General features: G+C 35.9%; 1 protein-coding gene across 5 annotated transcripts in view; it reads right to left on the bottom strand.

Moving 5' to 3' along the window:
- Positions 1 to 327: 327 nt before the first annotated feature.
- LOC145670488 (uncharacterized) overlaps positions 328 to 20498 on the bottom strand; it is a 31221-nt gene continuing 11050 nt past the window's right edge. For 3 of the 5 annotated variants that reach the window (XM_081739243.1, XM_081739233.1, XM_081739252.1), the window contains exons 2-4: positions 16143 to 16287; positions 11751 to 11900; positions 328 to 5213 (exon numbers count right to left, since the gene is read on the bottom strand). In XM_081739243.1, the coding sequence (XP_081595369.1) occupies positions 4304 to 5213; positions 11751 to 11900; positions 16143 to 16189 (1107 nt within the window). In that variant the 5' untranslated portion in view covers positions 16190 to 16287 and the 3' untranslated portion in view covers positions 328 to 4303. The remainder of the gene's footprint in view (positions 5214 to 11750; positions 11901 to 16142; positions 16288 to 20498) is intronic. The other 2 variants (XM_081739224.1, XM_081739215.1) reach the window with 2 other exon arrangements.

Here is a 20498-nt window from a genome sequence, read left to right on the forward strand (position 1 = left end):
ATAGAAACTGCAAATAAAATGAATGAATGAGGAAAACGTAAATAAAGTATGAATGAAAAGGAAACAATTATACACTGTCATGTTATTCCCGGGTGATATAAAATTCTTTAAATCTTTCACGGCCCCTCACACCCTAAGATCTACGGCCTCAAATGTAAACAATATTTTTTTCAAATAATTTATATTGTAAATAGTATTTTCATATTATGTATATTGTATTTTAAGTCATATTGTATATTTGTATATTATTGTAAATAGTTTTCATAATATGTATATTGTATAGAATAATTCAAATCTTAATTTATTTTGTTAATTCAGAAACAAGTACAAACTTATGTATATAATCAAGTATAGATCGATGTATTTCAAATAAATATTTTATATATACCCTTTTACCTATTTTCAAAATACTTTTTTTATTTTTTATTATATATTTACCTTTATTTTTTATTATATATACATTTTTTAATTTACCAATACTTTTAAACTCACATTCCTGCATTTTATTTCTACATCCTGTACAATTACAAACAGATAAAATACTTAATAAAAGTATGTGTATTCTATATAAGATAAAGGGAAAATACATACGCTTCATATACAATTATATAAGTTTATTTACGTACATTAATAACATAAGTATATGTATTCTGTATAAGATAAAGGAAGAATACATATACTTCTTATCCGCAAAATAGAGTATCAGTTATCGCATTAAATGCACCATATTTTTCTTATTTTTTTAAATTACAATATCAAATTCATTAAGTTATTATTTTGTTAAAAGTAACAAATATTCTACTACATCATAGTTTACTGTTAACCATAAAAATTCGGAATCTTTTCTATATCGTATATGAAGTATCTCCGCTGAAGAAAAAACCGACCAATCAGGAAAACGAATTTTTGGCGCCAAGAATAAATGTGAATAAGGTAAGTAATTAAACACTACTATAAGGTAATGACGTCACGTGTATGATCAGACGCGATTAAATTCTAGGAAATCATCTTTGATTGAATAAATTAATAGGTGTTTGATTAAAGTGATAATCAAATTTGATAGGAGTTTGATATCAAATTAATTAGAGTTTGACATAAAAATTAAATTATATCTTACAATGTTGCCTAATTTACATTATAAATAAGCAAAATATAGGGAATTTCAACTCTTTCAAGGCCTAATTTGGCAACACCGCAGTGCTAGAAGCCCGTAATACATCATGATTACAATTTAATTAAACAGCCGCCATCTTGAAATACCGACAAGTGGGCCAATTTACTACTCATCGAGCGTTACGACGTACATCCAACTTTGGTTTGCCAGATAATGTTCGTACAGCTTCTGGGCGTTACACTTTCGTTCTTTTGGTGGGCATCCGTGAGAAGATGGCCGCGAGCTTTCATGACTTTTTCCAGCTTGAGTTGATGGTGTAACGTCCGGCTTACAGTCCTCTAAAGACACGTCAAGGCGATCAGCCATACACCTTTGTGTTGGCGGATTTTCTTGCATTGCCATTTTGCGAAGTTTCCGCTGCATGGTGGAGGTGGCCTTGGTGCATTTCCGCTTCCGAGGCAACTTCGTTGGTGATCTAAATGGTAGAGCTTTTTAATAACATTTTTATTCCACTTAAACTGATGTTGCAACCATTCTTCTTGCAGTGTTTTCTAATGACAGAAACACTAAAGTGGGCGTCATAAAAAGCCGCAACATAGCCTTCCCAAAAACGACTTAGTTTGGGCGGCATTTTGGTCACAGAGCGGAAACCCACACACCTGAAAAAAAATGTAACACAAAACTCACAATAATAGTCCTGTTTCGTGCGTTATTGTGGTCCGCACGAAAAAACAACTCCGTTCCCAGTAAGCCACTGCACAACACTGCAGGACGCCATGAGCCAGGTTGGGTGAGTGCATTCTGCCCGGGAGGGAAAGGAACGAAATCGGCCAAACGTAGGCTAAACAACCTCTGTACACCTAATCATTCTACCTTCTACGTAAATGTCGTCTTCATTACGTCTCCCTTTTTCACTATTTCTTCTAGATAGATCTATTTTTTAAATAATGTTGGCGAGAGACAGCATCCATCCCTGTCGAACTCCTCTTCCATTTGTCTATGCAATTGTTTAAATTCAGAACGAAACAGAAGTTATTGACTTCTTTTGAAAATAGATCTCGAACCTCAGAGTAAACTCTCTTGCGCATGTTTGGACTGTTAATTTTCTAGGTACCTCTGCTCACTAAAAATTAACCGTGTGTTTGATCCTTTTCAAAACAACAGATTAGAATACAATATTGAAGAATTTTGTACGCAATCTACGAAACTGATATTCCCATTCTTTTGACAAGACGAAGTACATCAAGTACTACAGTACTGGTAAACTAAGACGACTAACACGACAATATACACCCCATTTGGGTCGGTTCGGATGGAGCGATATGAATAAAATATGACATTCTGACCTATAAAAGTCGCACTCGTCAGTTTTTCTGTCAATTTTAAAACACATGCTAGGCCATTCATAGATATACGGTAAATTTCATTCGCAGGATATTTGTTAAGGTATTTGACATCAGAAGGTGCTGCTATGTATGCCATAGGGACTGATTTGAAAGTATGGGAGGCAGAATAAATATTTTATAAATTCAATACATTAAAGATCATGTACAAAGATATATAGGGCACTCAGGCTTTTAAATTGAGATATAAGACACCGTCGCTGTCTGCAACCTCTGGAGAGATGATGTGAGTTAAAAATTCTCTACCTATAAGTTCGATAACTGCTCATCCTTAAAAGAAACCTCTAAGTTCAAATGGTTACTGAAGAGGTTGCTTGTTCGGCTATCAGAGAACCTTCTTCTCCAGGGCCGACTCTACCATATGTGCAACACGTGTATTTGCACGGAACGCCAAAATCTGTGATAACTATATTATTTAAAATAAATATTTTTTGTTGGAAAGAGACTTCATGATGATGGTAGTTAAATTTACTAAGCTGACCTTCTATTTGAATACTAGACTCATAAATCATGTTTAGGTCGCATTAATTTAAGGTCACATGAACAGTGCTAAAGCAAATTATCAAACAAATCCCAGCATGAATTGCTTGAATTTTGTTAAATACAAGAACTCAGTTCTTCGAACAGTAGCAAACACCTGTTTCATTTAGTTATTTTCACAGTTTTGATATGAAAACGAGTAGTTGTCTTTGTCTCAAACAATTTGTTTTTTCTTTTTTAATTTTAACAGATGTAGAAGGAATTTCAAGAAATAGAGATAAAAGAGCTAGTTGCACTGGAATTGTAAACTGATACATATACTGAGATTGAACCTCGATATTGAATTCTATAAAAAGGATTATCATCTGTCCTTTGCAGGTATGTTTGCTTTATCTTTCACTAACATAAAAAATATTAAAAGAAAGAAAGAAAGAAGAAAAAACAGACACAATTAGAGTGTATGAGTGGGACTGCACTCTCCCTCCCCTTCGTTGTTCATGATGGGCTAACAAACTTAAAATCATGACTTTTAAGATTTTAATCTTTTCTGGAGAAAAGAGGGCGGCAAATGATGCCGTTGCACCGGGCAGCAAATTGCCTCGGGCCGGCCATGTTCTTCTTATTTTAAGTAAGTTGTATTTTTCATTATTAATGAGTAACAACAAGAACTATCAGAAATAAAATTTAAAACTTAGTTTAGATTCTCGCGGTTGGATTAATGAATAATCTTTCACGCATTCTTTATAAATTATACTGATCACACAATCTTTAGTATTCTAAAATAAATAAATGATATTCTGTAACTATCGCTTTTAAAAAAATAGCGCTTTTCATTACGTTATTTAAAACTACTAACATTTATATTCTTAAATTTTGGTGTAAATGGGATACTACTACCGCTTAAAAAAATCGAAATACTAACTATTTAAATAGTACATATACAATACGACCGCACTATAGAGAGGAAGCAAAGTCTATTCTTCTCATTGACATGGAGGTCTCGCTAAATCAGCACTCTTCACATCGTACTGACAAAAATTTGAAGTATGAACCTGTGATATTAAGCTGATGAAAAACCATGCTATTTATTTCCATATGTAGTTGAGTAATTTACATTTTACAAATAAAAAAAAAAAAAAAAAAAAAAAATAGTATGTTCTTATATCAGTGAAAATTATGTTGTTAAAAACTGTGACATCTAATGATCTTAACATTCTTAAGTTGACTGTATTACAGACTTTTACGGAATAGATGGGCATACATAGAATGGAAATTGTGTATTAAATCCAGAAATGTGTACACTAACTCATACTACCGACGACAGAGGAAATTGTTGATGCGAAACTGTACTATTTCTGCATGCAGACGCGCAACTGTCAGGTAGATTCAAAGTCAACTGTACATTCATTAGCAATTGTTTAATTTTAGTCTTGGCTAAAACTGCTTTTTCTGGTGGCAGCTTTTTCAAGTACGATACAACACCAACAGAAAAGAACTCATCTTCATCAGGTACGTTTGCTATCTGTTCTTCATGCGTGTCAGTCATCTTCCTTCGTTTCACACTTTTAACATCAGAATCTACCACTTTTGAAGGGCAATTGTCCTCCTGGTGTGTAGATATTTCCTCCGAGTTTCCGTTAGGTGGCGTTGCTTGTCCAGCTACACAATTTGAATCTGAATCAACAGTCATTCGTTGCACATTTCTGGTTACACTTTCTTCGTCATCAGAAACCCATGAAGTCTGAATATCAAGTAATAATTCCTCAATCTTCTTCTTCACTATCATCTTTTTATCTGAAGATAACTTTCGCAACGTGTTTGTCATCGTGAGACAAAATACTTCATCATCATCGTCTTTATCAACACTAATTGTATCTTGTGCGTTCGTATTCGTATCGCTTGTCCGTGACACACTACACTGCGTTGTACTATAGTCTTCATCCTTATCTGAGCCATCGTGGACACTTTCACTGTCTACATACTCTTCTTTGATGAATACATTCACATTTTCAATACTTTCACAAAGTTCATCTTCCTCCTGGTCCATGGAATGCTCATCTGTTATCACTTCACTAACCATTGTATCGACTGACTCACTACCTTGCGCTGAGTTTTCATTTGTGCTGAGGATACCTGCAGGCGTTGCACTTGCATTGAAATTCCTCAATGGAACAGAGCTCAAACTGTCGGATGCTAAAAATTCTCCTGGAGAAAGTCTATAAAAGAAAGAAAAAAGTATTAAACATGGATACATGTTACGATCAGTCAGCTGGCTCTGAAATTGAAAACAAAACACTTTTTAAGTATAAATACCACAAATACAATATAAAGCTTCCTTTCTTTTAATTTTAAAAGAGATATCTTTCACCAAGCCAGTGTAAAGGAATGATGAACGTTTTCGTTTCACACGTTGGAAAAAAGGGGAAAGAGTTCGAATCCAATGGCTATCCCTCCTGATTGTTTTTTTCAAGGATTTAGTCTATGCAAGCAAAAGCAAATGTTAGAATGCTACCTCCCTAAATACTTCATCATGCTCAGACTGTTTATTAAGAATAAAAAGTATCGGGAAAATTTCGCTCCTAAAGGGTGACATGAACAAATAGAAATATTATAGAAATTGTTCCCATTTCTCCCTCTTAGAAGTAAAATTAATTTAAAAAAAAAAAAAAAAAAAAAAAAAAAAAAAAAAAAAAAAAAAACCTAACACGCACTTACAGGGTCGTATCCAGAAGTAGGACTGATTTTTTTTTTTTTTTTTTTAATTTATTGAACATTTTGGTACATCGACTTAATACTCTTCAAAATAGGCCCCTTGGGCATTCACACACTTCTGGTAGCGAGCCTTCCAGGTCGCGAAGGCCTTCTGGAAGTCGTTCGCCGGGATGCCATTGAGCGCCCTCGTCGTCGCCGCTTGGAATGCTTCCACCGAGTCAAAACGATGCCCCTTGAGCTGACTCTTGATACGGGGAACAGGAAGAAGTCCGGCGGTGACACAACAGGGCTGTAGCGGGGTGAGGAAAAGTGGAAACGCAGAATTTGGTCAAGAGATCCCTCACGTGGCACGGCGCGTTGTCATGGTGGAGCTTTCATTTCCCCACCAGGTCTGGTCGCACGCGTGTGATCCGATTTCACAGCCGTGTGAGCAGTTCCACGTAAAATCTTGCATTTACACTCTGTCCAGGAGGTACAACCTACTTACGGACAATGCCACGACTGTCAAAAAATGCAATCAACATCGATTTCACTTTTGATTCCGACATTCTGGCCTTTTTTTTTACGGGGTGATTGTGCGGCTCATGGTATCCTCCTTGTAGGCCTGCGTAAGCATGTCCTTGGTTTCGACCGCTGATTTTCCCAGTTTGAGCAAAACTTGATGGCGTACCGCTGCTCCAAATTTCGCTCCATCGCAACTGTCGACGAGGTGTCACAACAGGAGGTCACTAACACAGTGGTCCACACTCAACTAACGCATGCAGGCGACTGCCGCCGGTCGACACCTGTTCCCAAAGCTCCCCTCCGTAACGTCCGGCCTTGCAGCCCCCCTACATTGTTCCGCGCGCGCGGGAAAAAATCAGTCCTACTACTTCTGGATACGACTCTGTAAATGAACTCTCACATTGTGCATTTGATGAATATAATCCTGGAAATGCGAAAATTATAGACATGTCAAGCTTTCCCCTCTTTAGAATTGGAATTTTCGAAAGCGCTGAAAACACGAGTATACTTATTTTTAATATAGTGAATTTCACACCTCAGTTTTAAAGAAGCCCTCACTTTGGACACTTTATGAATATATAGTAGGATATAAAAATATTATAGAAATTGTCCCCCTCACACAATTTAGGAGCAAAATTTCAAAAACTCTGAAAGACGTATTATCTCATTTTTCATTATTTTATACGAGGGGCAATCAAAAACGTCTTGGAACTTTGTTGTAGCTCTTTATTACCACAATACATAAGTACGCATTTACTTAATCGTCTTCCAAGAAGGTACTTTCGGAACACACACACACACACACACACACACATTTGTTTCAACGATCTTGCAATTGCTGGAAACACCGGCGGAAGTCTTCTTTTGGTATCTTCCGAAGTCCAGGCGTCGCGTCCGTTGTAATCTCTTCTTTAACGGGTACCTTTGACGCCTATTTTTAGCTTTGGGAAGAATCAAACATCCCTTGGTGCTAAACTATTTTTAAGGCTATCAGAGTCTTTGAAGATGATTTTCCCCCATTTGCATATGAACATGATAGTGTAAACTTGAACTGGTTTCGGTGAAAACTTTTGGAAAACACATAAAACTATTTCTGTGGAAACGGATTCGGTTTCCGGAGAACAACCAAACACTATTCTGGTCAGATATAGAACAAATTTTGGAGAAAAAAAACGGAACCGGTTTTAAAGAAAACCGAAACCGAATTCGGTGGAAAATCGAACCAGTTTTGAAAACAGATAACCGGTTTCGGTGAAAATCGAACCGGTTTTGAGGAAAACCGAAACTGGTTTCGGCGAAAAACCGATCCGGTTTTTTTAAATTTTCAAAACCCGGTTTCTTTTCTAAAAACCGAAAATCCGGTTTTTGTGCCCACCAGCTAAGACATGTTCACCAAAACCGGTTTTTGTGCCCACCACTAGTTAAGACGTGTTCACACTTATTAAATTCAGAATTAGGCAACCTAAGGAGTGTACTCTACAAAATTCATTGTAATTGTATCACAAATGCCAAAACTACAACAACATTCCAAGAACTTTATTTACTGCCCCCTCGTATACTGAATTTCATACCTCCAACTTAAGATAATTCTCACATTGGACATTGAAGAATATAATATGGGAAATTTGAATATCACACAAATTACTCCTTTTTTTCCCTCTTCAGAAGCGTAGTTTTCGAAAACGTGAAAAACGTTTCTCTTATTTGTAACGAAATATTTAAATACCAAATTTTCTCTCCCAAACGTTTTTTTTTCTTTTAGAGATTAGTGAGATACTCTATTCTGCTGAAAAAAAAAAAGCCTCGCCTTAGAATACATATTTTAAAAAATCCTCTCTTATCTCTTGTTTCCATGACAAAAAAGGAATATTCGTCCAAATTTCACGTTTCTAGCAGCCTTGGCGCGGACGAGTGAGTTACTTTACTCCTTTATATAACAGTATTGATTAACTGCATTCAATAAACATCAATTAACTGCACTAGATACTAGTAACAGTTTCACTTGAAGAATTATTCCTTATTCAGATTGTGCTAATAGTTTTGTTTTATTTGAGAGTACTTAATTTATGTATTATTTGATAATAGTTAACTTACAGATATTACAGACTACATACTAATAATTTAGTAATATATTTTACTAATAGTATAGAAAATGAATTGTTTTTACAACACATCTCTTAGTGTAATCGCTATTTCATGCAGAATACTTTTAACTAGTTATCGTAAAACAGTAAAAATTAGTAAGAAATGATCTTTAACCTCACAAATAAGTTTTCTCTCCGAAGAACATCCCAAAGCAGTGATTGAATTTATTGGAGAATAAAAGACTCTAAGCTCCATGGCTTGAATGAACGTGCCAAGTGGTAAGAATTTGTATAATAGAATACGTCTTAAGTTTATTCTCAAACTTCTGTCTGGAACTTTTTACGAAATATACTTGGTAAAGTATTACTTAATAATTAAGACATCATAACACCGACCTTTCATGGTTAAATATAATGTAATTGCAGATACAATTCTCACAATAGATAGAAAGATTTCTGTATATACACGGTTGTCCCAAATTGTTTTTCTGATTAGGAACACGCATTAGTTACGTTTAATGGCAGTCAGATACATAAAAATTGGCGGCAATTGAAAAAGATACTCGAAAAGATTTGAGTAGCTAGTAAAACTACTGTGTTTTCCGCTAGAGGTGGCATAAGAGAAAATGTTAACTAAGACACGAAAATGTTGTGTCTTAAATTTCCATGTTGACTAGTCTGTTACGAGTGTGTAATGTATGTGTAATGTAACTTTCGAAGGAAGTCTGGTAAAGATCCATTCAGTGGACGTATAATTCGTAAGTGTATTCCGATTTTAACTTAAGAGATTGTATCTGTAAGCGACTGATCGTCTTACCAGTAAGCGATGAAACAATGGATTGTGTCCATGCAACTTACAAAGAAAGAAATCCACTTTGGCCCGAAAAAAAATTAAACAGTATAAATAGTTGTGCCCAAATGTTTCTAGTTTTATCTCTACGAATTGCAATTGTCATAGATCATGAAACAGGCTGATAAAGTGCAACGACTTTTTTTCTGTTAAGAATTCGCAAACTTGAATAGAATAAGGCCTTCATGGAATCATTAATAATAAAGTGAATGATGTTAATCCTAGTTAAGTTAGTGTTTAATAGTGAAGCCTATGGATGGACTGAACAGACGCAATGTTAAGCTCTGAGGGGCGGAAAGGCCACATGTCTATGAGAAGTGTATGCGGCAGTCCAACATGATCGTATTTTGGGCTGTAATCCATAAGACTGAAGGAAAATTTCTTCAATGGGGAAACGATCACTGTGATTTCGTACTTGAACATGTTACGAATATAACTTCTGCGGTAATAGGAACAGGATATTGTTGGTTTCATCTTCGAACAGGAAAAGCACTCTTCCGTTTTCGCAAATAAGTCAAATGTGAGCTTAATAAGCGACTGTCAAACAAACAGATTTGTCGAGACTATACTGAACTTCTTTCTTAGCCTGCGCATTTCCTGTACATAACACCCTGCAGTGGCGTAGCACACTTTTGTGGGCCCCCCCGCAAAGTATAGAGAACGGGCCCTAGTTGTAAAGCCGACAAAAGTAAGGTTGAAGCTCTACTTCTTTACATCTTTATTCATCGCAAGACTTCGGGGCCCCGTATACCTCGGGGCCCCCCCGCACTGCGGGGGTTGCGGGGGCAGCTGCTACGCCACTGACACCCTGTCATTTTTTTTTCTCTTGAAACTGTTAAAAATACAGCATACAAGCTATCTTTATCGTGCACAAACCACTCGAGCTATGACATCAGTTGATGGTGATGTGCAATAACGTAAATGGCAGGAATTTGACCACAGGTCCGATGTATGACGACTAATAAGGGTGGCTCGAATTGGAAAACAATTTTGATGTGAATCAAAACTTTCTACATTTTTTTTATATATATATTTAAATCACGATTATACATCTGAAAGTCGCTAAACATCAGTCAGACACGAATCTAGAAGGTAAAAACTAGGCGGGGGGCAGAAAGACCCCAGACTATGATAAGTATATCATGAGTTTAGTATACACTTTAAAAGGTATGCGAATCATAGCTTAAATTAATTTCGTCACTGAAAAACTGGGGAGGCTAGGCCCCCCGGGCTAGATCCTCCACTGACGTAAGTTATGATTGTTTCCAAAAGGGTTGATAACGGTCACTGAACCGAAAGACTTAAATGGGGTTCTCTAGGTTTCGGTTCCGGGACCGATCTTTAAAAAATTCGGAAGCGGAACAGATATTTTCTGATAAAGCTAGTTTCTGACTTGGGGGGGGGGGGGGGGGGGGGAATCCGAGAAAATCTGGTCTGGGCACGGGACTGAAATTGATTTTCTAAGAAAATCGGTTCTTGTTTTTGAACCGTAACAGAAATTGAAGTGGAAGTGATATTACAGAGAAAAGAGAAATACGCTTCCGAACGAAACTGGTGCAGGCGATTTGGTGCTCAACCTCGTTTGCATTTTGTCGCGATCTTGAGCTAGCGATGTTTGCAAATGATCATGTCAAGATGTATTTCGGTTCTCTTTTCAAAACTCATCCAATAATAATGTCTTTTGGTTTTGTCAATAGAATCGATAAGTACGTCAAAACTTACGAGGGAGGATCAGAAACTAGCCGACATTCCTGGAGTTTCTTCTGTTAGAGGAATGACGAGTGTGCGGTAATTTTAATACATGGAGTTGGCAACTGTGCAGACTTTCAGCCACCCACTACCTACAGTGCTAGTTGTACGTAAACACAAATGGCAACTCGTTTGGAAAACTGGTCTCGCGAAGAAGTCTGCTCAGTTATTCGATTTCTGTGGACGAAACATGTAACCGCGGCTGAAATTCACCGGCAGCTGGTAGAGGTTTACGGAGAGACTGTAATGTCTCGTTAGCATTTCGCAGAATAGCGTTGAAAGTTTGCAGCAGTAGAAGAAATGTCACCGACGAGGGGCACAGTGGCCTACGCTGTTGAAGCAGTTTCGCTGGGAAATCACTGACTACTTCCCGTACAGCCCGGACCTCGATCCAAGCGACTTTTACCTGTTCTTGCACTTGAAGGAGCACCTAGGAAGTCGTCGCTTCGCTTCACACGACGAGGTGAAACACTTCGTGACAACACGCAAAGACAGGATATTTACCAGGAGGGAATCTTCAAACGCATTCCACGACGCGACAAGTGCCTCACCGATACGGAGACTCTGGCGAAAAATAACCTAATGTATGTAATATCTGTTGGCTGTATTGGTTGTGTGAAAGGATATATACAACGTTTCACTTCAGGCTTTGTAACTTTACTTTCTGATCACCCCTCGCATTTCAGTTCTCTTCCCGAAGAACACTAATTAAAAACGTTTATTTAGATTATGAGAGCGGAACCCTACACATAATTGGTTCCGTTACCGTTAAGAACCCTAGTTTCTAACTGGAAATAACGCTGTACAACATACAGATCGAAAAACTCTTTAAATGTGCGAGCAGATCTCCTTACATTTTTACAATATAGGAAGATTGTGATAGTTCCGCTCCTGATTCAATGTCCTCCTGTTTTCTCTTTCGCCAAGCCTCTGCCCTTTTCTTCAGCAGCTCCGCTTCTAAAGTTTTGGTGGAATTATCCATATCCGACACTCCAGATTTAGCACTACAAAAACAAAACACATTGCATAATTTAATACTTCCCCTATATAACAATAAAATAAAAGTGGTTATGCTTAAGGTTTATATTTAACATTTTAATTGGGGTGCATTGCGAGAGATTTTTTTAGTGATTTAAACATAAGATTTTTTTTTATACTTTAGATAGAAGAATTATATAACTATCATTTTTGGTAGTTTTAGGCATGAATAAAAAGTTGTACGCTTCAATGTGTGATTTAATGTTTTTGATTAGTTGGTATGTGGTGTTTGTGAACTGGTTTATGTGTTGAGAAATTTTGGCAGTTTATAAGAGTTTCTAAGCACATACTTGCGTTTCTTTATTGAAATTGTTGTCCCACAACACAGTTATTTGAGGTTTAATTTTAGCGCAAGTATTTAATATTGTGGAGATTTACAGAGAAGTTTGTTATTTGATGACATTGTTATTTCTTTTTTTTAACTTTAATTGATATAGACTATGATATTTGGAGTTTGAAGATAAAATGTGATTTTAATTTTTAAATTACATTCAGACTGCTAACGATATAACGTTTGGTAACATATTATGCTATTTTCGAAATATTTTCACGTTTTATATTCTTATTTTGTTGAGGTTGTTACTTAAAGTGCTCGTGATTATGACGCAGAACCATGCTACAGAAAAATTGGGTTTATGTACAAGACGGAATTTCATTTAGACGATGAAATTTGTTAATGCAAGATTTACATAATGAGGAAGTTCATTATGTAAGTTAAACCTTTTTTTAGCACATAAAACGAATTTGCAGACAAAATTACATAAGAATTTTTAACATTTTATAATAGATTTTAAACTTGATATTTGGTGAAGGATTTTTTTGTTTTATTTTTTAAAGTACAACAAAAATAAAATGATTATAATTGGCCGATTACAATAATAACATATAACAATATAATACCTTGCACATCCAAAAGACGTAAAATCTACATGGTTTCTACTCAGGGGCGTCATTTTAGGGGGGCAGGAGGGGGCAAGAGTTTGAGGAATGCATATACTTTAATCTATTGTCTATTAATATACTAATACAAAACGTGAAAGTCTTATTTTGCGGTGATGCTTTTGCCCCCCTCAAGCGAAGTCTGAAATGACGCCCCTGTTTCTACTCGCATATCTAAAAGAAAAACAAAATGTTACATGGTTTCTACTCTGATTGTTCATCTCACAGTATAAACTGATGGGATGTTTGTATTATGATGATAAAATTTCTTTCTCTTCCTAATTTATGGCCAATAAAAAAAAATCTTGGTATCTAGCTAAGATTACCAATACCAAACACTTAACTAACATTCAATTAATTATTTTCAACTGCCAATCAATCAGGAAACTGATATCGTAATACCGTATACGCTCGCGAAATGTCCGCACCCCAACTTCAGATGATTTTTTTTTAAAAGGAAAAGATGAACCGATTTTTTAGGATAATGTCCGCACCCTACAAATCAGCTTGAAAACCTAAGTTACGTCTTGTGGTATTTCTAATACGGTACCAATTTTCGTACTTCTGGCACCAGACACACTATTTAAAAATTTAGAATAAATTATACAAAATAATTGTGGATTATTTTATTTTTCGTAAAATATAATTTTAAGCTAAATAAAATTATTTATATACTAGCTACATATTCTTTATGGATTTTGAGCCAATCCCTTAAATCCAATCTTAATACTAATTTTAATATTTTTACATTTATGATTGTGTTGTGTTTGTGACTTTACATTAAGTGTGCGCTGACGTGGTTGAAAATTATGTTCGAGGAAAAAATAAAGGTAAGATTTAATTAATTTACTTATTGATTTTAAATGTCATAAATTTGTTTGAATTAGTGGTCCTCATTTGCTTTTCATTTAATTATTTACCGATATTATGTAGGAAGTTCAAAATGAAATTTCCTTAGAAAAAAAATGTGGCTGAAATTGCGCGTTTTTTGAACGACCCGCGTAATGTCCGCACCTGCATTTTGACACCGCGATTTTAGTAAAAGAGTGCGGACATTAAGCGAGCGTATACGGTATACGTCAACAGATTTTTTTTTAACCTGAAATATTTAAGCACACTGCATAAGTAATGGCTGTAATAAGATTTGTATGTGCTGAGTAATTCGCAGTTCAAAATCGTCAATTGAATGTGAGTTCGAAATCAACAACTGAGGATTTGTGATCTTTAGTAAAAATACATCCCAAGGATTTTTCGTTATCCGTAAATTAGGAAGAGAAGAAAATTTTACTATACTTATCCCATCACTTTTATTCTACAGTATGGCCAAGCAAAGCATTTAATACCAATAATTTTTTTTATGGTACAAGTTTTCCTTTGGATGCGACCACGAAGAAGTAAGGATTTCTGCGAAACCGTACGTTTTAAGGTGTGAGAATTTGAGATGAGTTGATTTTGAGCTTAACGTCCCTCTCAGCAGCGAAGCTATAAGAGACGGAACCTACTGATTAACGTGGAATCCGAACCACATGAGCTTCCGCCGGGAATCGAACCCGGATCTCCCAGGCGAAAGGCGCGTACACTAACAGCTCAGCCACAAAGGAGTTCCAAAGTATGAAAATTGTTACTTATTGTTTAGTAGATATGCAGCCCATCGTGACAATTAGTCAATACCCTCTCAATATATTTATTTACCCTCACAGTTACCCTATTCTAAGACGAAGCTACCATAATATTCTTTTTCTTTTCACATTAAAGAAGGTTTTAAGAAGCAGAGACTGGGAAGGTGAATAATTCATTTTATTTCTCTTTTCAAGTTCACCAATCAACTTGACGCTTGAAACAAAATCTGAAGCATGTTGCAATGATTTAGATTTATTTCTTTTTTCATCCATTTGATACTTTCGAAAATACTTTAATCCCAAATAAAACTGAAGAACACTTAAAAAAAAAAAAAAAAAAAAGCGATGTTGCTAATATGAACATAATTTCATAAAGATAATACGAGGCGTGTTTTTTAAGTAAGGTCCGTTTTGTTGTAGACACTAGTAGTTCGCGCGCATACCTCAACGAGCGTGTGCGTCGTGTACCGGCATGTCTCGGGAACAACTGCGCTCAGTTTCAGCTCTGTAGCTGACCTGTACGGTTGTGTTCTGTGCTTTTACAATGTTTAAGACCTTCAAGTCGCCCGCCGTGTGTGAGGTTCGCTCAGTGATACGGTTTTTGTCAGCAAGAAACCTCTCTGCTGCAGAAATTCATCGACAGATTTGCGAAGTGTACGGTGATACTGTTATGAGTGCAAGCAAAGTGCATAAGTGAGTACGAGAGTTCAAAAATGGCCATGACAACGTCCATGATGAGGACCGCTCCGGTCGTCCTTCTTCGATTACAGATGATTTGGTTGCTTCAGTTGAAGCGAGGGTTCGTGAGAACAGGCGCTTCACAATAGCAGGTCTCTCAAACCCTACAGTCCTGATCTTGCGCCGAGCGATTACCATCTGTTCCTCCACCTCAAAAAACACCTGTGGCAACCGTTACAATGATGACGATGTGAAAACGGCAGTGAACTCTTGGTTATCGGAGCCGGCGGCAAGTTTTTATGAAGAGGGTATTTTGAGATTGGTTGAGAGGTATGATAAATGCTTGAACAAACTTGGCAACTATGTCGAGAAATAGAGTAAAGTATGTACTTTCTGAAAATACATTTACTTTTTTGAAATAACCTTTCGTTGTGTACTTATGTTCAAACGGACCTTACTTAAAAAACACGCCTCGTATATAAGCATATACAATTTCTAATAACGACAAGCAGTATTAAGAGCCTGATATAGTAAAAATAATACAAAACATATCATTTTTCTTTTGTTTGTTTTTCATAAGTGAAAGGAGACAAATGAAATACAACTTACCACAATCATAGATAATGTTATTCTACAACAGGAAATATGAATCTGAAGAATGTTCAGTGTTGCCATCCTCAGAAATTACAGTGTTGCCAGAATAAAAATACCACCAAAATCTAAGTTAAAGTACCGACTAGAGGATCGAACTCAATTGCATTTGATTACGAATCATGTTGTTTTGGTATCCTGGTAACACTATTATTTAAAAAATGTAATAACAGTCCAGCAGGTCAATTGCTGGAAGAAGACTAATTTCTGAAACATAACTCCTATCTAGATCTAAAATTTGAAGAGAACTGCTTACATTATGTTTTTAGACAGGAGTTCAACGTTTCAATGTTACTACCTAGCTATAACATAAGTACGTACCGACGGCCTGTACTTGAACCCAAATGATCATCCAAAAAGCTAAGCATAGTATACAGGTACCAGGGGTTTCTCTCATAGGGTGGCTTCTTCCGTTCCCTGGCGTAACGATCTCGAATGCTTTTCCATCTCGTTTGACAGCTTTCAACTGAAAAACATAAATCATGGAAGTCCCACTATAGCAACTCTTACTCTCCACACAGGTAAAAACTTAATAAAATTCAGCTGATTCTTATCTACTATTCAGTCATATTTATAAACTAGGATAGCTAGAGACTCCGTCCCAGATCTCGCATCGAGTTTTTTTTTTTTTTTTTTTTTTGTACCATTTCTACTTTTTGTTAAAACAACTTTTCATTTTTTTCTACGATCAATAGTAAGAAAGTTATAGACCAGTGGTCACCACACTGTCGATCGCCAGCTACTAGTACAGGCTTTCCAATGCTAATAAAAAAATATATAGAAAATCACGACGAAAAAATATAGGAGCTTTCGTGAAGCTGTAATAAAAAAAAAAATCAATTATTCAATAGGTAGAAATAAATTGTTACATCAGCGTACATTTTACTGTAAATATAACTACGTGTACATGAGTAATTATCTCGTTTCAAAATTTTAAGAGTGTGTTAATGTTTTTGTATGTAGCTCACCAGTAATAAGCAACGACTATAAGAAAAGTATAAAAAGGACCTGCATCAGAAAATCAGTGTTTGTAAGTATAGGTACGTCTCAAATGTGAATAATTTTATCACTCGCAAGATACTATGATTTCTATGCGTATGTTAATTCCTTTTTTTTTTCAAATAATATACATAAGTTGTAAAAATAAAAACAAATCACAAAACACATGATACAAAGAGTTGGTTTGTTAAATATCTAAATACACAACTGCACACAGAATTTAGTGCATCTAAGGAAATATATGCAACGGTAAAAGTATCAATTACACTTTCATTTTCTTCAGAGCCTGAACATGCTTATTTGTCACCTTCTGTTTCTCTCTGTTCTGCTCATCTTGAATTTTCTGTAGCTCATTCATCTTCAAGGATGCGGTCTGGATCATTGCCTGGGCAACACTAACGTCTAGGCAAATAGCTTACGTTATGTTTCACAAGTGGAAGTAGCAATGTCACAAAAATATACGAGGTTTCGTTAAAATATAGGAAATATAGGAGTTTATAGGAAGAGACGCAAATATATAGGAAATATAGGAGCATTGGAAAGCCTGCTAGTAACTCGCGGGGACATTTTCAGTAGATCGCGTTAACTCTCTGGTTGACTAACTTTGATTCCTCCACTGAGCTAACGACAGGGTACGCTGACGACAACAACTGCTTGTTTCTTCTGCGCAACTGCCATTGTCAGCCTCGTCTCACAGTTGATTGTATACGCGTAGGATTGTGCACTTTATGTTTGTCGTGTGTATATTAGACATTTGCTATGTTTTTCGAGCGTATATTAGACATTTGCTGTCTTTCGTGTGTATATTAGACATTTGCTAAACGTTATGTTTTTCGTGTGTATATTAGACATTTGCTAATTTGGATAGTTATATTTCATATTTATTAGAGATGTAAGTTTATAGGCAATAAACAAATGTAAGTTTAAAAAAAAATGTTGGTAGTTCTTTTGGTTGGTTGCTTACAGTAGGATTTAAAACGGTACGGTACCTCAGAAGATTCATAAATTTGACAACCACTGTTATAGATCTTTTATATTTTCAAACAGTCACCATTTTGAATCAAGACCAACAAATGAAACCAAGTATTCTACCAAGCAAATACACATGTTATGAATCATCTTGGTACGATCGAAATTGTGAACGCTATCGTGTCCAAAAGATTTGTTATATATATATATATATATATATATATATATATATATATATATATATATATATATATATATATATATATATATATATATATATATATCCATCCCCTATTCCCTAACCCCCTCCGCCCTTATATACAAAAAAAAAAAAAAAAATATTTCGAACTTTTCTTGTTGATTACTCCGCAAACCCCAAAACCTCACAGGTTAAGATCCTAGCTGCTGGAAGTTATCTAAATATTACAGGGTGTGGAAGTAGTTCCATTTAAAATACATGAGATAGATACTAAAAATTCTATAGAACACTTAAAACCATAAATTCTCTATTTTTGACAATTTTTCTATTTGTTAGTCTCAAAAACCTACGAGCACGCCATGTTTTGAGTTTCTATTCCAATCAGAAGTACCTGAACTTTTAAGCTTTTTATTGAAAAATAACTTCATTTGCATAATACAGCGAAAATTTTTCTTACGTTCCTTAGACCCTCTAGACACTGAAAAAATTCATTTCTGGCAATTCTTCTGCAGGCTAGTCCTAGGAGGATACAAACATCCATATTTCAACATTATGGTTCTACCGTACGTGCCTAATAATTATTATGAGGTACAGAAGATGTAACATTTAAATAGCATGAGGAAGATTTTCAGCTCCCCATATAAATCCACTAAAGTTGAACGTTTTTACTTTTAGTGATTTACTTAGAAAACACTATCAAAAACCTCAACCATCCTCTTCCGAGACAGTCACAGAATGAGAGGATATAAAATGAGTTAAGTGTAGCAGTTCATGAAGTTACTGAAAATAGTAGCAATGGTTTAATAGGTTTTGTTAGATGAGACTACCAAAATCATCTAACAAAAAAGACGGATACAAGGTTAGTAATTTCCATTTAGCAAATGTTCTTGTTCTCAATTTCTACCCAAACTAAGCGTGTACTCACCGGATTTAATATCGAGTTCTACACCACATAATGTGTCTCAAGAATTGTACGTAAGTTTTTTAAAACATTTAGGATTATAATATTCGTTCGGTTTCTGCATTTCGTCTCTTAGCTAACGGGATTCTGACATCTTTCTTTTCGCTGTCTGGCTATCAATAACCACACGGATGCATATTTTTAAAATTTATAAAAGCAAAATGTAATATTATTTGAATACAGTACTGTGTAAGTTACCAAGCATTATTTTCTTTTTTTTATCACATTTTTATCTCCCATGTTCGGTCCGGGGCTATCATAATTAGTTTTCAAAACTAGTATTGCAGTTGTTGCCAGCAAATGTACATTATGCAACCATCATATCCGAGCGAAATGCTCAAGTGGTAGAGCGTTGGCTTCGCATCCGAGAGGTCGCGGATTCGATTCCCGCTGCCGCCCATCCTAACTGGGGTTTTCCTCAGTCCTATCAGGCATGTGCCGGGATGGTACCTACCAACAGGTCCTGACCGATACCTTCCCAAATCCTTTCCATTGTTATTATGTTGTTAGATATCTAGTATAAAATGGCCTCTGAGCTGTATCTGGTGATTGTTAAATAAATAAATAAATATCTCAAATGTCGATTTGGTTGCCTAACAGTTTTCTTGTTTCTGGAAGTTATACACTGCGATATAAACAGGGTGTTACAAAAATTCGTCACAATATTTTGGGAATAAGATTTCTCACATCAAAATAAGAAAGAAAAAAAAAATCAGATGGACCTGTGGTCCGAAGTGTGTAGTTTCGTATTTATAGGGTCCCGAAATAGTTCTCCTACTACTATAGGACCGATCGTAGTCGGGTCAGGACATCGTTAAGGAACTAGTATGTGAACTATCCAAGTATCCATCTTTCAGAACCTCCAGTACTTGCACAATCATTTATAGAGAGGCTGTTTGGGAGTACATGATCACTCTCCACGTATCTCTCTAAAAATTGGTGTGCAAATACTGGAGCATTCTTAAACATGGATATTTGGATAGTTCACATACCAGTTCCTCAGAAATGTCTTGACCCGACTATGATAAGTCCCATAGTAGTGGAGCTATGAACTTTTAAAATTCACTTTTTCACGTTTTCAGCACCCTATAACTCCGAAACTATCCACTTTTGAGCACAGATCTATATGAACTTTTTTTCTTATTTTGATGTGAGGAACCTGTTCCCAAAATATTGTGACACGTTTTTGTAACACCCTATATACACTGCGGTTGGGAAATCCACCCAAAAACTTCGGGAGGTGATTCCTCACATCAGAATGAGAAAAACCGTTCATATGAACCTGGGGTCAAAAGTGCTTAGTTTCAGAGTTATAGGCCGCCGAAAACGGGAAAAAGGAACTTTAGATCGCTATAGCGCCACAAGCGTGAATGATGAAGCTAAGGCGGCATGGTCCTCTCAAAAACTGTTCTATGCAGAAATGCTTATCTCACAATCGTGAAATCCGTGCGAAACTGTTTCCCCACAAGTGCATAGGAATTCCCGGAGAATATGTCAAGGAAAGACGTCAAAATAGGTTTCCGACTTGATAACCATAAATCGTGTGTGC

The sequence above is a fragment of the Thermobia domestica genome, chromosome 2 (genome assembly GCF_964235325.1).
Source record: "Thermobia domestica chromosome 2, izTheDome1.hap1.1, whole genome shotgun sequence".
Lineage (NCBI taxonomy): Eukaryota > Metazoa > Arthropoda > Insecta > Zygentoma > Lepismatidae > Thermobia > Thermobia domestica.